This window comes from Narcine bancroftii, chromosome 4 (assembly GCF_036971445.1).
Source record: "Narcine bancroftii isolate sNarBan1 chromosome 4, sNarBan1.hap1, whole genome shotgun sequence".
NCBI classification, from domain to species: domain Eukaryota; kingdom Metazoa; phylum Chordata; class Chondrichthyes; order Torpediniformes; family Narcinidae; genus Narcine; species Narcine bancroftii.
This window is the reverse complement of record NC_091472.1, coordinates 32,386,570-32,406,720: the sequence shown is the minus strand read 5'-3', so window position 1 is coordinate 32,406,720 and position 20,151 is coordinate 32,386,570. Positions and strand designations below refer to the sequence as shown.

Below are 20,151 nucleotides of genomic sequence, written 5' to 3'. Positions count from 1 at the left end.
CTCGCCATATAACACGATCTTGGGAAGGCGATGGTCCTCCATTCTGGAGACGTGACCCACCCAGCGCAGCTGGATCTTCAGCAGCGTGGACTCGATGCTGTCGACCTCTGCCATCTCGAGTACTTCAACGTTAGGGATGAAAGCGCTCCAATGGATGTTGAGGATGGAGTGGAGACAACGCTGGTGGAAGCGTTCTAGGAGCCGTAGGTGATGCCGGTAGAGGACCCATGATTCGGAGCCGAACAGGAGTGATAGTATATCAGTGCTTAAATACATTAATAACAAATCCACAAGGTTTCGTATGTTGTTAATGAAATCAAAAAGATTTTGCATGCTAATCAAACAGTAGATAATGTTCAAACAGTAGATAATCCAGCTGATAGGGCTTCACAAAGATCAAAAGTTCAATCTTTTCTGAAAAGAGCCAACACATGGCTGTCTTGTCCTCAGTTTCTTTTACGATCTCAAGAAGATGGGCCTCAAAATCTGGAAGATTTTTAAGAGCTCAACTAGAGTTATGAAAAGCAATTCAAAATTGTAATCAATGTCAAATTCATGATTCATTACTTCAGAAATAAATTAATTGGATATTTAACCAACCCACAGGGTCACATCATGGAGGTGTGTGAGAAAGAATGATTAGATCAATCATAAAAATCTTAATTTTATTTTGAATAGTCAAATACTCAATGATGTCAATCTTCAGACAGTTTTGTGCAAAACCAAAACTATTTTAAATAGTTGCCCTATAACACAAATATATCTGTTGATTCATATGACATCAGGGGACTTACACAGATCATCTCCTACTTCTTAAATATAAACCTCTGATGCCTCCAGGTCAATTTCATAAAGAAGATATTTATGCAAGATGCTGATGGAAACAAGTGCAATTTCTTCAGATTTATTTTGGAAATGATGAATTAAATAATATCTTTTGTTATTACAAGAACGACAAAAATGGTCTAAAGCTAAATGCAATTTTGCATGTGGAGATATTGTAATTATTATGGATGACTCTTCACTAAGAAATTCTTGGTGGCTGGGGAAAATTAAGGATACAGTTCCTGACAAGAAAGTTTTGTTCAGCAAGTGCGGATTAAAACCAAGACTAGTTACTTAAATAAACCTATTACTAAAATCTGTCTTTTATAGGAAGCTGAAAGTTTTGATTTCTTATCATATACATACTATATTTAATTGTGCATCTGTAATAGTAATTATTATTTATTATCCATTAATATCTATTATAATAATTAGGGGCCAGAATGTAAAGGTTAAAACTTTGTGTTTTTGTTTCTTAGTTAATTTTGTGCCTGTCTCTTCAAGTGAACTATTGTTTGTAGTATTACCATAGTGATTATGATGTAATACATCATAATATCTGGCCAGGCTAATGGCTTGCCTTTCATTCTACAAGATGTGAAGGAAGCATGAGCACGAGAAAGTTTTCTTTGAATTTTTGTATCTCTTTAAGACTTTGTATCTTTATATACTTTTTTATATCTCTATATATCTTTGTGCCATTATACTGAAAATGCTTTATTATTCACCGTTATGGAAGTCTTCATGTGAAGCTATGAAAAATATTTATCTGTTCTATCAACTAATTAAAACTACATAAATTAACAGCCACAGAGTTTGATTTGTTGGATTAAAGAGATAGAAAGTTGTGATATTGCGGCTCACGCTTTGGAAGATGGTACTTTGAAATTAAGATATATTAAGCCATTCAACTTAAACAAACTTGCAGATCTTTTGTGCTTCACGCCTTTCACTTTTGATTTCTACATAGTGAATCAATTTTTTTTTAATTCAAACATAGTAAGCTATCTACAGTATTTGAAACAGATCTTTGTAAATGTTATGATATGAACACTGTCTGCCAAACATGGCTGCAGCCATGCTGCAGCTGTACAAACTGGAGCAGGAAATGTAAGGTGATGTAAATTAGTGATGTGCAAATGTGGTAACTAGTTAACAGAAACAGTGAGTTAAGGGATTATTTTCAATAAGTATAGTTATTAATTACTATATTATTTTAGGTAACTAACCTTTTGTGTGCACATTAATTTCTTTTGTGTGCTGGTTGCAAAATGGGTGTCAGCTTAGAGGGAACAGTCATTGCAGGTCATTTGGGTGTAATTGGGCGGCATGGGCTCATGGATCAAAAGGCCTGTTACTGTGCTCCATGTCTAAATATTTTAAATTTAAATTTAAGCTGGTTTTCAGCTTTTTTCTACAGTACATGCAAAATATATTTGATGAAGTATCCGAATCTATTGATGAGAACTGGCAAAGCTGAGCTTGTGTTAAAGTTTCACTACATGGAGATACAAACATATGAAGTTACAAAGGTGTTTCTGGGGATTATGGTGCATGCACCTCAGTTTGGAGTGGTTGTGCACTGTTAGGGTTTGGCATTATGAATAATCAGAGGGAAATATAGAAAAGAGTCAGAATCTGGATAAATAGTATGATTCTAGATGAAACTATTATAAATGATCCTGAGGAGAGGAATGTAAGTAAGGAGTTGAAGGTTCCTAGGATTGTACCCTTGAGTGCTACCTGAACCTCAATGCCTCTCTACCATTCCCGATTTCAAATGATGAATTTAAATTTAATTCTTTGATCAAATCTTTGGTCATTTATCTCTATTTCATATCTTGTCTGATAATAATTCTCTTTTGTGATATTGTACCTCATTGAAGGCACTATATGAATAAAATTGATGCTTGAATGATGGGTTTGTGCATTAAAATTTCAGAAAATGTTGTACATGATGAATATTTGATGTTGGATAAATATTTTGACAAGCTGGACTCCATACTGTGTCTGTAATGAGGCTTACAATGCTTCTAACATTTTTATAATGAAAAATATATAATGATGTTGTTTTGGTCAGGGCGGGATCTGCCTTCTAACAGATGAATTCTGTCAATATCAAAGAATTTTGCAAGTGTTTGTTTCTTTGAAGAACCCAAATGATAATGAAACTATAGAATTATAATGTTGGAGAAAATGAGAAGAGCTTTAGATGCCACAATGCCTCCAGCTGGGAATGATTTGTTTTATTGCCTTTTATCATTACACAAGACTATGTTGTAGAATTTCTGGCATATTTTTGATGATGAAGCAAATAGAGGTTATATTTATATAGTCACTCATGAACAAAATATTGATCTCATTATTTTGCGCTCCTACAAACAAACCTAATAACATAAAACAAAGCTGGTGACAAGACCATACAAATAAAACTATAGTCGTTAGTATGCCAGCTGTTAGAAGTGTAATTAATATTTTTAACCATCATTTAATTGGAGTGTTTATGTAACAAATAAATGCCAACAATTCTTTCACGACCCCTCCCCAGTCTCAGTTACCCAACAGCACTGCCAATAAAATCCAGAACTGCTGCCAGAAGCAGCTAAGCAAAGTAACTATTAAAATGTCGTTTCAGCCTGCAATGCTTTAACAATGTTAAAGATACTTTAATAAGTGTAATTAAAGAACATTGGAGTTGTCAGTGCCAAAATGCTGTGATATTTTACTTTTTTTGGTATATCTCTGAAATTAAGAAAGAGATGGAGCAACAGGAAGGCGTATCTACTAATGCATCTTACTAAAGCTGCTATATTTGTTGCATAACTCCGCTAGTGGAAAGAATGATGAGCAATGGGCTTCGTATATTTATATATTTTTCAATGAGATTGTTTTTAGGTTAGCAGAACAATACAGTTTTGTTTAAAAATATTAGAATGTTAATTTAACAAATTTTGCAGCTAAATATCTAGTTTAACAAAGCAGTTTTTGCTCTATAGTCGTAAAACAAAAGTTTGCATTCAAAAGACAATGATTTACGATCATGTCTCAAAAAGAAGAACCATATGAAATCCATTTTCCCATAAGAAATAGCCACAGAGCAAAGGTGTTGAGAATGTTGCATATTTTTCTAGATTGAATTTTTGGGCGTGTATGAGGAAATCATGAGAGAAGTTAAACAAAAAGAATATTAAAGTAAAGGCATCAATTAAAGAGACACAGGAGAATGCAAATGTTGGAATCTGAGGCAAAAAAATAATCTGCTGGAAGAACTCAATGGATTGAGTGGCATCAGTGGGGAAGAAAGAATTGCTATTATTTCAGGTTGGAAAAGCCTTGTTGGGGGCAGAAACATCAGCCTTTCTTTTTCTCCCACTGATGCTGCTTGACCTACTAAGGTCCTCCAACAGATACTTCTTTTGCTCGTTCTTAATTAATTCCTTTCAAATCCTCAAAATTTGAATTATGTTGAAGGTGTTTCAAATTGTAATTCTCATGGTGTCTGTTGGGAATACATTTTTAAATGTTGTATTCTACAAAATCTAGTGACAGGTTAATAATGCACTGAGCAATTAAAACCCAAACTTTAGAAGCAGCTTTCCAATAGATTAAATTGAATCTTAACTTTATAGAGTCAGTTTAATTAGAGGCCATTTTTTAGAACTAAAGGATATTTAGAACTATAGTAGCAGCTCTTCAGCCCTTCTAGTCCGTGCAAAACTATTTTTCTGCCTGATCCTGCTGGCCTGCATCCTCTATACCCCTCCCATTCATGTACCCATCTAAATTCTTCTTGAATGTTAACATTGAGCCCACTTTCACCACTTCAGCTGGCAACTGGTTTCACACTCCCACCGCTTATCTGTGTGAAGGAGTAACCTTTAATGTTCCCCCTAAACTTTTTCCCTTTCCCTCTTAACCCATCTACTCTGCTTTGTATCCCACCTATGCTCAGTGGAAAAAGCCTCCTACATTTACTCTGTCTATACCACTCATAATTTTAAACTCCTCCATTAATGTATATTTTGGAATATAAGTATAAGTAAACCCCCCTTTTTCAGCCTCATTTTAAGGGTTTTATGGTATATCTGGCTTTTAAGTCGACCCCCATTTTCTGGCTGCATGAGGTGCCCTGTTGACCAGCATATAAAGCGACCTTCAAAGGTCACGATGCTTGAGATGGGCCATGGAGCCCCATAGATCACACAGATTGATCTGCTGGGCATTAGCTGGAGGTGATTGCTATCATGGAGGGTCTATCAACACAATGCAGCACACAACAAAAATAAGAAGTGACCTTTAAGTTGAAAGTGATAGAAATGGCCAAGAAAACCAACAACTGTACTGCTGGAAGAAAATTTGATCAGGAATATTCAACACGGGTTTGTGCGTGGAAGATCATGTTTGATTAATCTAGTTGAATTTTTTGAAGAGGTGACTAGGAATGTTGATGAGGGGAAAGAAGTGGATGTTGTCTATATGGACTACAGTAAGGCCTTCGTTAAGGTTGTGCATGGAAAGTTAGTTAGGAAGATTCAAGTGCTAAGTATTGACTTTGAGATAGTCAAATGGATTCAACAGTGGCTGGAAAGGAGATGCCAGAGAGTCATAGTGAATAACTGTTTGTCAGGCTGGAGGCCAGTAACAAGTAGTGTGCCTCAGGCATCTGTATTGGGTTCCTTGCTGTTTGTCATTTACATTAATGATCTGGATAATGGGGTGGTAAATTGGATTAGTAAATATGCAACTGGTTTCACAGATACTAAAATAGGTGGAATTGTGGATAATGAGGAAGGTTTTCAAAGATTGCAGTGTCATTTGGACTGTTTAGAAGAGTGGGCTGAAAGATGGCAGATGGAGTTTAATGCTGAGAAGTGTGAAGTGTGTCATTTTGGAAGGAATAATCAAAACAGGATGTGTGTAGTAAATGGAAGGGCATTGAGGAATGCAGTGGAGCAGAAAGATCTAGGAATAATGGTTCATCATTCCCTGAAGGTAGAATCTCATGTGGATAGGGTGGTGAAGAAAGCTTTTGGTATGCTGGCCTTTATAAATCAAAGTATAGAATAAAGGAGTTGGGAGGTGATGTTGAGACTGTTCAAGGCATCGGTGAGACCAAATTTGGAAAACTGTGTGCCATTCTGGTCACTGAATCATAGGAAAGATATCAACAAGGTGAAGAGAGTGTAGAGAAGATTTACGAAAATGTTACCTGGGTTTCAGAATCTAGATTACAAAGAAAGATTGAGCTGATTAGGTCTTTATTCCTTGGAGCGTAGAAGTTTGAGGTGGGATTTAATAGAGATATTTAAGATAATGAGGGGGATAGATAGAGTTGATGTGGATAGGCTTTTTCCCTTTAGGGTAGGAGAGATTGAAACAAGAGGTCATGAGTTAAGAGTTAAAGGGCAAAAGTTTAGAAGTAACATGAGGAGGAAATTCTTCACTTAGAGAGTGGTGGCTCTATGGAATGAGCTTCTGGGAGAAATAGTGGTGGCAGGGTCCATTGTGTGTGGATGGAAAAGGTTGAAAACCACTGTTATAATCATACCTAATTGGCTTGTTATGTGCATGGTTTCATAACTCCAAAGGAAATGGGCCAATGACAATTTTTCTCAAGCGAAATATTGGATCTAGAGCAGGATTCTCAACCTTCCCTTCCCACTCACATACCACCTTAAGTAATCCCTTACTAATCACAGAGCACTGATGGCATACGGATTACTTAAAGTGGTATAAGAGCGGAAAGAAAAAGGTTGAGAACCATTGTAGTAGACACTGTGATAAAATCATTTAAAAAGTGTGGTATCTCGTGCAATTGATGGCAAGGAAGATGATTTATTGTGGGACACTGACGACGAAGCTGAAATCATCTCATCAGATACAGACTTGAACCCATATGATGACTTAAACAGTGAGAGTATGGATGTCCTTTCTGCCATCTTTGCTTCAGACGATGAGAGCGAGTTATTTTGAAGGGTTCTAAATGTGTTATTATTTTCAGACAATGATAGCGATTTTGAAGGGTGCTAATTATGTTGTTGTTTACAATAAAAGTCTCAATGAAAACCTGTTGCAGTCAGATTTATTTTTGGTTTTTCAAGGGCTGACTTATATGCCAAATCAGTTTTTCAAAGGTCAACTTATATGCTGGATCAGCACAGATTGGATTTTGAGCTGAATTTAAGGTCTCAAAAGTATATCTGGCATATAAGTCAACCATTTTTTGAGATTTGTTTTGGGTTTCACAACTCAACTTGTATGCCAAAATATATGGTAAATCTCCCCTCATTTTTCTATGCTCCAGGGAAAAGAAGTCCTAACCCATTTAACCTTTCCCTGTAACTCAGTTCCTGAAGTTCAGGCAAGTTCCTCGTAAATCTCTGCACTTTCTTTCTTATTGATATCTTTCCTGTAGTTAGGTGACCAAACCTTAACAAAATACTCCATATTTTGCCTCACCAATGTCTTTCAGGGAACTATGTATCTGTACTACCAGATCCCTCTATTCTACTGCACACCTTAGTGCCCTACCATTTGCCGTATATGACCTTTCTTGGTTTGTCCTTCCAAAATGCAACACCTCACATTTGTCTGTATTAAATTCCATCTCCATTTTTCAGCCCATTTTTCCAGCTGGTCCAGATCCTTCTGCAAGCTTTGAAAACCTTCCTCACTGTCCACAATGCCTTTAAAACTTGCTGATCTCAGCCTTCATCCTTGAACTTGGCTACCTAAAGCCAAATTGTGATTCATAGAAATTAATAAAAACAGTGCTAGAAATTTCGTGCAGATTGATTCACAGGTGCAAAGGAAAGAAAGTTTAACGTCTCAGGCAGAAATGTTCTTAGAATTTGCATGATTTACACCTAACAATGTCTATTTCTTGTTTCAAGGCCAAAAACTCCAATTATGAGAAGAAGCTTGAGCACAACAGGTACCACGGAGAGAAATGTGAAGTTACAGGAAGGATCACAGGTCCTATTGAGCAGCTCCAGTGAAATGGCAATCATTAGATACATTGGACCTACTGACTTTGCTCCTGGAGTATGGCTTGGCCTGGAATTGCGATCACCAAAAGGAAAGAATGATGGCTGTGTGGGAGAAAAACGTTATTTTACTTGTAAACCAAATTATGGAGTTCTGGTCCGACCAAGCCGTGTAACATACCGAGGCATAAATGGCACAAAATTAGTTGATGATATTTAGCTGCAAATGATGTGTTTTTGGCAAGGAAGGAGCATGGAAATTTAACAGCCTGGAGTTTCCTCTCCATTTCCACACAATTATCAATTCTATGGGGGCAAAAAAGTTCCGTAATTCGGAAGAACATGAATTGTTGGTCATTACTTGTATGGATAACCAAAATACACTCAAATTTCCTTGATCCTTCCATTTTCTTATATATCAGATTTTGGGTACAGCATAAAACATACTCTGAGAAAGTATAGTAATGCTAAATATGTGACAGACTTGTCTCAGCACCTTATACTCTGCCTTTGTAATTTCATTTGAATTGGAGCTTAACTTCTGGGCAATTGATCCTCTAATTGCACATTTCTGAGCACTTTTCTTGTTTATTCTCGCTTTATATTTTCTACTTTAATCTACTTGTTAAGGTTCCAGGAGAGCTGCACCACAGTACTACAACAGAAATCAGTAGTAACATAACAAAATTATCCCCTCTTACATTTGAGGAGAATTTCACTCATTTTGCTCTAAAAATATCAACTTTTGGTAGATCTTATTAAAAAAAAAGTATAGAATTTCATTCATGGCAAAGGGTTTCAGTCTGTTTCACTCATTCTGATCATATATCTCACTCATGTTTCCTTGAAGGTAACTGCTCTGTAAGAGATTTACCAATATGATACATGAGTGAGAGGTTATAACTTTCAAAAAATGATTGAACAACCTGGCACTTATCCCGAGATATGACAAGATTGAAGAACGACTGAAAAGTGATCATTACAAATATGAGAGGGTGTGATATTGTAGAAGAAGAGATAATATTTCCACATATGAGGAATTGCAAAACGAAAAGCCATAAATATACGATAAGTTACTACTAAATCGATAAAAAAAATTTGGAAAAATGTCTTTATCCAAGAATTGTTTGAATGAGAATCTAGCTGCTACCTGATGAATGTTAGGCTTTTAAAAATGTTAGCTAAATACATGGAGGAGAAAGGAATGGATTGATATCTATATTGGAAAAGATTAAACAGATTGGAAAAAAGACCATGTACAGCAGAACAGTTAGGTGAGTGCCTGGATCTGTGCCGCGAATTCAGTTTATTTCTATATAATAATGTTTTTTTTGTCACTAAAAACAAAATTGATAATTCATCCTTTAAAAATTTTATGGCATTCTATAATATAAGGACATATCTATACCATATTTTCATTTACTGCTCTTTTTTCTTGGTAATCTTACCCAATGACATTCTATCACTCTCAGACTTGAAAATTTCAAGTAACATACAAGTTGCATGGTGAGTTCCAAATTTCCTTTATTCTTTTTGTGAACAAGTGATTATGATGGCTTAATTCTAGTTGTAAAATTGATCCCTTTTGCTCTGGTATTCCCCAAAATGTGAAATCGTCTTACTATTGATTCTTTTGAATTGTTTTCATATTCTACAATCCTTAATTACATTTTCTCTCAAACTTCTGACATCAGGACAATGTTAGTCTCATTAATTCAGCTTGTCCCCATAATTTACCCCTTTAAGCCCTGTTATTGGTGAAATAAATCTTTGTAGACTTATTGCATAGATATTGGGTAGTTTTTTGAAGTTTAGGTTCTTAAATATACTTTCCTGGCTGATGAACAAGAGTGATGGTTAAACAAACAAAAAATGCATTTTAAGTATTAAAGGAAACCCTCACTGGTGTCTCTTCAATGCTGATTTTTGCTGATGAATGGGGTGTCCAGTTCACATCTCCTTTAATGAATTTGGGAGGCTATTTTAGCTTTATTTTGCAAGAGTCAAGTTCCATGACTTGCAGCTCTGTTGCAATTTTGGGAATTGCCTTAGCTTACTTCCAGAAAGGAAACTCCAGATGTATGTTTTCAGCAGAAAATGGAAATTGGTTTGAATATAAATGTGGATAAAAAATTTGCAATGCTATTGATAAGCATGACTACGTTGCCGGTAGATCATATCAATTTTTGCATTCTTGATTAAGGTAATGCTCTGGCTTTTATCTGATTATTATTATTGAATTTGTGTAGATTTAGCAAACGATTCGTCATTATATACAAATGCCATAAAATATATGCAGGGTGCAATGAATGAAAATAAGTGAAAGCACAAACAAAAAATGATAGCCTGGTCATTTAGGTTATTTTGTTCCCCATCCTCCTTCTCAATATTTCTATTCATCTGTATTTGTGCAAACACAGCTAATACATTACTTTATTGCTAACTGCTCATTTACAGCCTCATTTTTGCTTCAAAACAGGTTATACACAGTTAATCTAAGCACATTTATTTTTATCTACATTTCTAAATCCACTCATAAAGACTATATTAACAGTTATTTGATCAAAGAATAATTCAAACTCAGTACAAGAGGAAGAAATACGATGCACTTTGAGATTTTTATATAATATATACTTTTTTCAGAGAGAAGGGTTGATATTTTTTAATATAAATGTTATAGATGTCATGTTTCATTGGGCTACTATTTCATAGTTCTGAAGATGCTGAATGGAAATGTAACTGAGATAAATAAACATCTTTTTTATCTATTTATTTCTATAAGCAATCAGTATGTACTAAATGCAGAACATGTTGGAAACAAGTAGAAGGTCAGGGAACATTTGAGGAGGGAGAAAAAAAATGTTTGTTTCAGGTCAATGGCCTTTTCATCAATAATAATGTGATCTGTTCTAAATTAGCAGTAGCGCTTCCTGTAAATGACAAAGAGCTGAAGTCAGTGGCCCATTATTACCACTGAGCTCTGAGAGGAGGAAAATTGACTCAGCTGTGATACATTGGCTTTACTAGCTATTAGCATCAGCCTCATTGTCAGCCTCATAAAGTTAGCAAGATTCCCTGAAGAGATAATTTTCAACTTCATACTTTGCAAAGGGGTGACAGCAATGTAAATACTGTAGTTGCTTGCTCCTGTTTCCACCCATGGTCAGGTTGAAACATGGTCAGGTTATGAACAATTTCACAAGAACTTAATGTAAACAATTTTGTGTTTTGGTAAGTGAGAAAATCTGCAAATGCTGGGGTCTAGTCCAATACACAAAATCTTGGAGAAACCTAGCAGGTCACACAATATCCATAGAAGATATAAGGTAGTTGACATCTTGGATCTGAGCCCTTCTTCAGGAGTGCTGAAAATCAGGCACATAAGAAGTTGGAAGGAGGTGGGAAGAGGAAGGTGGAAGAATACAGGCTAATAGGTAAGAAGTAATAAGTGGACATATGTGGGAGGATAGAAGAGAAAGAAACTGAGAAGTGATGGGAAGAAAGCAGAAGGCTAAGAAAGATATCTTCTCTGATAGAAGAGGGTAGGGAGTTAGAAGGGAGATAGAGGAATAAGGGAAAGAGAGACCCAGACGTGGGGGGGGGGGGGGGGAGGGAGTTGATGGAAATTGGAGAAGTTGATTTTGATGCCATCTGGTTGGAGACTCCTTAACTTGACAATACATGAGGCCATAGACCTACATGTCAATGTGGCAATGGGGTGAGGTTGACCACAGGAAGATGCTTGCTGTTGCAGTGGTGGTGGAAATTGTGGAGAATGTTGGATGCAGAGGCTGGCAGGGTGGTAGGTAAGGATGATGGCACCTTGTCCTTGTTATGTCTGGGGGGTGTGGGGCTGCAACGGCACTGCATTAGCAAAGACCCGAATAAGAGCTCATAGCTGAAACATCAACTGCCTTTTGCTTTCTTTTGATATTGCGTGGCCTGCTGAGTTTCTCCAGCACTCTTGCGTATTGCATTTTCGTGTTTGTGCAGTTTTATTGAATTTTATTTTATCTTATCTTTTAATTCTGGCAGCTAAGGAAAATCTAATGGGTTGTAGTAAAACTGCTTTAAGTACGTACAATGAAATGCAGCTTCACTTTTGTGGCTTGGTCTGACAAATTGCCAATACTGGTAATTATTTCTCAACTGACTGTAGAATTTGTTCTAATTGTGTTTATATTTGCTGCTGGATGTAGTGTTACTTTTGGATTAGAAAAATATGGAGAAATATAAAGCTATTCAATGTTCCATTTCAATGTCATTGATTTAATATTAAAAGTAATCTTTTGAAAGGAACTATATCATTATTTTGAAATATTAATTTGGTGTAATTATGTGCAAATTAAGCCTGGTTATTACTTTAATTTTGCTCCTTAGTGAATACTGATGCAAATTACTCATTTAGTGCTTTGCCCACTTCCACTGACTCCAAGCACAAATTCCCTCCTTTGTGTTAAAGGTCCCTTATTCGTAACTACCTCAAAACTTAAGGAGTTGTGATCAGTATTCCCAAAATGTTCTTCCACCGAATGTCCAATCACTGTCCAGACTCATTTTGCAATGCAAGGTCTTGTATGGTCCTTTGCTGTTTGAATTATCTCCATGCTGTTGCAAGCAACATTCCTGAATGCACCTGACAAATTCTGACCCATCTAAGGAGGTTGCGGTCAATATTGGGGAAATTAAAGTCTCCCACTATGACAACCCTGTTTTCTTTACATCTTTCCATAATCTGTCTACATATCTGTTCCTTTATCTCTTGGTGGCTATTTGGGAGGCCCCCTAGTATAATCTTGTAGGAGTAATGGCACCTTTCCTATTTTTGCCTCAGTGAGTGAGTGTGCCCTTCAGAACATCCTCTCTGTGTGCAGCTAAGACACTCTTCTTCATTAGTAATGCAACCCCTCCATCTCTTTTACATTTCTCTCTATCCTATCTAAAACACTGAAACTCAGGGGTATTAAGTTGCTAGTCCTGTCCATCTTGCAGCTGAACCTCCTTTATAGCCACAACATCATAATTCAGGCTTCAAGATGAGCAAAAACTGCTGAAACAGGGCTAAAATCTAGAACTGAATGCCTTGAATAATTTTACATGCAAAACCACCATAATAGAAGATAGCTGTGAACTTCGATCACTTTGTGATGTTAATGAGCATTTCAGGTTTGGTATGTTTATCAATTTGTGTTTGATCCACATCAACTGTGCTTGGGAATTATCTAAGACCATAAGATATTGGAGCAGAAGCAGGTCATTTAGCCTGTCGAGTCTGTTCCACTATTCTTCCACTCAGCCCGATTCCCTTGGTGGCTTCTCCCCATAACCTTTGATACACTGCCTAGTCAGATAGCTATTAATTTCTACCATATATATACCAAACGACCTGGCCTTCACAACCACCCATAGTAGCAGCAAATTCTAGAAATTCACCACCTCTGCACCACTGTGTTAAATGGGCGCCCTTCAATCCCGAAGTTGTACCCTCTTATTCTAGACTCCTCTACCATGGGAAACAGCTTTCCTATATCTATTCTGTCCAGGCCTTTCAACATTCAAAATGCTTCTATGAGGTCTCCCTCATTCTTCTAAACTCCAAGCAGTACAGTTCAAGAGCTGCCAAATAGTTCTCATATGCTATTCCCTTCATTCCAGTGAATCTTTCCTGAACCATCTCCTTTTCCCAGCATATCCTTTCTGAAATAAGGAACCTAAAACTGTACTCTGTTCTCCAAGTGGGGCTTCACCAGTGGCTTATAAAGCCTCAACATCACATCCCTGCTTTTATATACTGTTCCTCTAGATATGAATGGCAACATTGCATTCGCTTTCTTCACCGCTGACTCAATCTGGAGGTTAACCTTTAGGGAATCCTGCATGAGGATTCCTAAGTCCCTTTTCACCTCCAAAGTTTGAATTTTTCCCCATCCAATTAAAAATATACTTGTAGTGTCTGCTACAGCAGTGCTACGGAATAAAGAGGTGTCCACGCAGTGCGAGGGTGAACCAGTAAACTGATTTTATTGTTTGAATTCACCGCATTGCGTGAAGGGGATGCCCACTTCTGGTTACATGTGCACCGGCTTCTGGAAGTGATGTCAATGTGTCGCGGCATCACTCGTCGGCCAGTGGTACGCCACTCGGAAGCAGGGAGTTCCCTTAGTCCACATGTGGCGTCAACCACAGGCTTCTCATCGATAGTGAAGGGGAGCCCGTGCCATCTTTGGTTGGCCAACCGGTGCGACAATTCGGCCCATCTAATCTCGTGGTTGCTTGGCCCCCTACATGCTTTTTTATTCCTTCTACCCTGGTGCTTGACCATACACTTTCCATTGTTGTACTTAATTTGCCACTTCTTTACCCATTCTCCTGCAGGGTCTCTGTTTTCTCCACATTACCTGCCCCTCCACCTATCTTTGTATAATTGCAAACTTAGCCATGAAGCCATTTGTTCTGCAAAGCAACTCATTAACATAAAACATAAAAAGAAATGGCTCCAAGACCGACCCTTGCCAAACACCACTGGTAACCAACCAGAATAGGATCATTTTATTCCCACTTTCTCTTTCCTTCAGATTAGTCTATGCTCTACCCACGTTAGTATCTTTCCTGCAATTCAATGAGCTCTCATCTTGTTAATCAGGCTTATGTGTAGCACCTGGTCAATTCCTGCCATATATATATATATATATATATATATACACCATCTAATGCATGTCCTTTGTCTGGTCTGCTTGGGCTTTCCTCAAAAAACTGCAGTAGGTTTGTCAGGCAAGATTTTCCCTTTAAGAAAACCATGCTGACTTTTGCCTGTCTTGTCATGCACTTCCAGGTACACCGTAACCTCATCCTTTACAATTGACACTTTCCCAACCTCTCACATTAGGCTAACAGGGCTATAATTTCCTTTCTCCTGCCTTCTTCCCTTTTTAAATAGCGGAATGACCTTTACAATTTTCTTGTCTTCTGGAACCATTTCAGAATCATTAGATTCTTGGAAGATCAATACTAATGCCTCCACAATCTCTATAGCTTTAAGAACCTGAAGATGCATCCATCTAGACTAGACTGGAAGACTTATCTACCCTTAGACCTTTCAACTTCCCGAGCACTTTCTTTCTGGTGATTATGACTACACTCATTTCTCTTCCCTTCACCCTTGAAAGTCTGGAATACTGCTAATATTTTCCACAGTGAAGACTAATGCCAAATCTTCATTCAGTTCCTCTGTCCATTTTCTTGTCTCCCATTACAATTTCTCCAGCATCATTTTTTATTGGTCCTCTATCTTCTCTTGCCTCAATTTTTATCCTCAATAGACTTCATCTAGTTAGTACTTCTACAGTATATCTGCAGTGGTGAATGTCTGAGAATAATACTTCGCTGGAAATTTTTCAGATGCTTTTCTTCCTTAGTTTTACTTATTATTTTCATTTACCCTTTCACATGGATTCCTACTATTTTTACAATATAAATTTGGTATGTTCTAATATATGCTATGGAAGATGCACTTTGGATAAAACTTAGTAATATTAGGCAATTATTTTAATCTAGAACAAAAAGCAAAATATAGCTCCTCACACATTCTATATATTTGGTCATAATCCATTGCACATAGCAATGCATATAATATGCAAAGGTAGCTCTGCTGATCCTAGGATCTACAAGGGTAGAAGAGGAGAGGACCTAGCTGATGCTGGAACTTCCAGCACTTTTGTACATTGCACTCGACTCCAGATCTGCAGATTATCTTGTTTAACTCCTGCGGACCCAGCTGAATAGTATTTGGGACTCCTTGTTGGTGATTTGTTTTAAAAATTTAATTTGCAGTGCATATTTTTAAATCCCATTGTGTCCTAAAACTTTTGATGACAGTATAGTCACTGTTAATAATGTACTTTGAAAAATGAAGCACTGGCAACTGTAACCTTTCTATTCTTTCTCAGCAATGAATGTAATCAAATATTTACTGGTACATTCTTCTCTGAAAGGGACAATGCAAATAGACAAGGTGGTGAAGAAGGCATTTGGTATCCTTGCCTTCATCGATCAGGGCATTGAGTACATAAGCAGGGTACCATGCTGCAACTATACAAGATGTTGTTGAGGTGATATTTGAAATACCGCGTGCAGTTCTTTGCTTCGCTATAGGAAGAATGTCATTAAACTGCCAAAGGTGCAAAAAAGATTCTTAAGAGCTACAGGGACTGGAGGGCTTGAGATAAAAGGAGAAGTTGGAGAGGCTGAGACTTTTTACCCTGGAGTGCAGGAGGCTGAGGGGTAACCTTATAGAGTTTCGAAAAGTAATGAGGGGGCATAACTAAAATGAATAGCCACACGGTCTTTTTAATCTGTTGGTGGCTTTGCTTGCTAATAACTATAGCAACAAAATTATTCATGTAGGTTGAACGTAACATAATGATGCTGTCACAAGATCCCTATATGATTTTAGCTCATGTAGACTAATTTCTTATCAAGCAAATCCATTATGCCTTCTGTAGTTTATGAAAAGTGTTGTTGGTGATTACTATTTTGTTCTTAATGGAAATTTACTTTCCTGGAATCCTTCTATTCCTTCTGTTTAAGCTGTGGAAGATATGAACGCAAGAGTGTAACGCATTTTGGACTCCCAGTAATACCATGAATTCAATGCTATTAATCTCTCCTCCAGTCAGTCTGAGCAGCTCTGCTTGCAGTTTTTGCTGCTTGATTGCTTGTACACTGTTCCATTTATAAAAGCCAGAGGCTTTTTGGATATCTAACATTTTGCCTTATTTCAAATTCACACAGCAAAACAGATAAAGAACCTTCCAACTAAGCAGAAGAATGTGTTTATCACAAAACAAGCTGCCAATTTACATAGAGTATTTACAATCAATATAGAACTGGCATGTTATTAGTCGAACCACCCATTGGCATTAATTCATTCATATTGATGAATATAGCACACAATGGAATCTGGCAGATAAAATCATGTTTTACTTCTTCCTGCGGAAAGATATTCAAAAAAGTCTGAAAAAAATAAATTGATTTCCATAAGGAAATCCATTGTTAGAATTTGTAGGACCAATTCAAAATATATCAGTTTAGTGGAGTGAAACACTAAAGCCTGCAGCTGCAGTAATTGTAGTGAAGTAAAAACACAATACTGGAAAAACTCAGCAGGTCAAACAATGCACTTGATATAGTCCTTGATGAAGGGCTCAATTCTGAAATGTTGGTAATGTATCGATGTTTCCTATGTACATTTCTCCAGCATTGTGTTTTTACATCCGTGTAGTACATGATCCACTAAATGTTTTTATCAATTTATAGATCAGAGAATTTTATTTTTACAAAATTGAAAGAGAAATGTGCAAAATATTGCTACAGATTTGGATTCCATTTCAATATTTATCCACATTAAGTATCACGCTTGCATGAAAGAAGTTTTGTACAGGAGTGTGTTACATATCAAATAGTACATTATTCTGAGTAAGATCCATTGTCTATAATGGGATCCACCCTAATTAATGTGATCTACAGCCTGATATTCACTACAACATTTTGATATCAAATATGAGCTAATTGATGTTGTAGGAGAAGTTTATGGATTAGCAGGATCAATTTAATTTTGGATGAAATTAGGTTTATATAAATATATATTTTGTTTTAAAATAATATAATCAGACATCAACAAATTCTATTGGTTCTGATGTGATGCCTGCTGTTTTTAGAAATGGGCCCATCTGGGGAAAATATGACTTTGCACAAATAAAGCATAATTGATGTACTAGGTATAAAGCTTTTATTCAGATTGATTTATCATGGCCTAGTGGCTTCATAGTTTAATAGGAAACAGTAGGATTCAAGATCTAGCTTTGATGCGATGAATTCCGAGGTCTCTGAACCATCGGTCTTAAAATATTACCAATTCACAGTACAAGAATTTTTGAAGTACATGCTAGTACACTGAGCACACAGTGTACCTGAAGTACACTGAGCTCCGATAGCTCAGTGGTTAGAGCAATGGCCTTGTAAACCAGGGGCTGTGAGTTTGTTCCTCGCTGGGGCCTCATTTCTGTGAGGGACACTGGACAAAGTGATGACTCTCCATCTTCCTTACGGTAGACAAAGTTAAAGAATTTCCTGCATGTTACATTCTAAATGTAGCATTATGTGACAATAATGGAACCTTTATATATTTCTAATAAGCTTTAATACTTGTGGAAAAGGAATAAGAAATTCCAAAAAATTACCTTCATAGAGATTTTTTTTCTCTATGCCTATATTCCTTAAAATATTAGGAATGCAAGCCTATTTCTTCTTCCATGCACACCCAGTCCCTTCTCTCATTCTATTACAAGAGAAACAACCAAGGCCAAGAGGCGCACCTGGTTCTTCAAAATGTTAAATGGCCTGAGACAAAGGACATAATTCAGAAGCTTTTAATTTTGTGCTATTTTGGATATTTTTATGGCTATATTGAATTATAATGGCATTTCCTGAAAGTTAGCTAATGCTTTCTAAATAAAATTTTTAAAAGTTTGCAGTATTTTGATGTATGAATTTTAAATGTAAATGTTTGTTGAGAACTATTTTAATGTATATCTTTCTTAAAATGGTTGTACTAAGATAGATGAACCTTATTTTTAAGCACACAAATATGTCAGAGAGATTTACAATTTCTATGAAAGAAATCCATTTAAAAATCCTTTGCCCAGAACAACTCTGATTAGAATCATGCATTATTTGTATCATAGATAATGTCTGAAACTGTAACTTCAAATAAATTGTTTTGCCCCTTTTTCCCTAAACAGAATAAACATTTTTGAATTGTTTGATATTTTTGCATTCTTTAAAGTTTCATTTACTCTTGGATGTGTTGAAATTTCAGGAAGGATGCATTTCATTTCATTGCACTCACAAAAATCAAGGCTGTCAACATTCCCCATTTCATTCTAAAGGTGTAATAATTTTAAAACCCAAAATTATACATCCTTTTGTAAATTGAAATGGGTTTTTGATTGTAAATTTCATTCATATTTTCCTTAATTTGACCCAGTAAAATAAATTATTACAAAATATGTGAGAAATCTAAGATGTTCAAAAATGTTCTGAGGGTTGTAGGTCAATTGGGTGGCACGGGCTCATGGGTTGAAAGGGCCTGTTACCATGATGTATGTTTAAAAAAAATGCATAATTTCAATATGGAGTTTGACGCCAGGAAAAAGGATCAGGATTTAGCCCTTTTTATAATGCCACCCCATTTAATTTGATTTTAGATGAACTTCACCTGGACTCCATTTAACACTTCAGTTTGTTTGATATCTTAACTTGAAAAATATTCATATCAATCTTGAACATTGAATTATCTAGGGCAGGGGTGGCCAACTTCTTAATTTTTAATCTAGACATACAGCATGGTAACAGGCCATTTTGGCCATGAGTCTGTAACGGGAGTGAAGGTTAATTAGATGGCATGAACTCATGGGCCAAAATGGCCTGTTACCATGCTGAATGGCTGTTAAAAATTAAAAGGTTGGTCACCCCTGATCTAGGGCAATCAATATCCAACTTGCCACAAGCATCTGTGTGGATATCAACTCACCCAGCTTCACTATTAAATAGCCTCGTTCTTGTATCATTTTGAACAATTTGATTGGATTATTTTCTAAATTCCGTGGACCAGAAGGCAAGTTTGTGTCACCAGCACTCAAAATATAACCCTTAAGATGTGGCTAATCAAGCTGGGAGGTTTATACCATATTTCTCTTAGGTTATTTTATCTTGGTGTTCAAAGCTGAACATTAAATAAACAAATAACAAAAAAGCTGAACATTTCTTAAGGATTGCTTTGTTGTCCTTTGAATTGTATGAATCAATAAATGGAAAATTGAAAAACTTGGATACGTTTCGCCATGAACAATGTTTAGAAAATAGAAAAAGTTACTCTGCACAGAATTCAAGGTAACTAACCTTGAATCTACACATGGACAAATATTTATATAACCCTTATCCAATAGATTACAATAATGTCCAAATATCTCCACTTGGCCTTCAATCACATTAAGAGTGTTTAAATCTCCATCATCAACATCACACAGAAGTTATCATTAACGAAGATTTTAACTCAGCCAGCAATGGAAATACATAATTCAATGATTTGCCAGTGTAATTTTTCAATCTCAAGGCATATCAGTGAATGATGGCAGAGTCTTCATTTCCTTTGATGAATGCATTTCCCACAAAGTTCAGAATGCTGAACACATTCCTGAATAGTCAGCTGCCTGATTGACATCCCATCCAACACCAGGCCAACTTCTCTTCATTTTCTGTGGAAATAATACGAAAGGAAATG

General features: G+C 36.4%; 1 protein-coding gene across 9 annotated transcripts in view; it reads left to right on the top strand.

The window, feature by feature from the left end:
* Positions 1–20,151, top strand: part of LOC138760434 (CAP-Gly domain-containing linker protein 4) — a 396,307-nt gene that overhangs the window by 354,961 nt on the left and 21,195 nt on the right. For 8 of the 9 annotated variants that reach the window (XM_069931024.1, XM_069931023.1, XM_069931016.1 and 5 more), the window contains one exon: positions 7,719–11,397. In XM_069931024.1, coding sequence (XP_069787125.1) covers positions 7,719–8,031 — 313 coding nt within the window. In that variant the 3' untranslated portion in view covers positions 8,032–11,397. Of the gene's footprint in view, positions 1–7,718; positions 11,398–20,151 lie in introns of those variants that run through there. The other variant, XR_011355597.1, reaches the window with a different exon arrangement.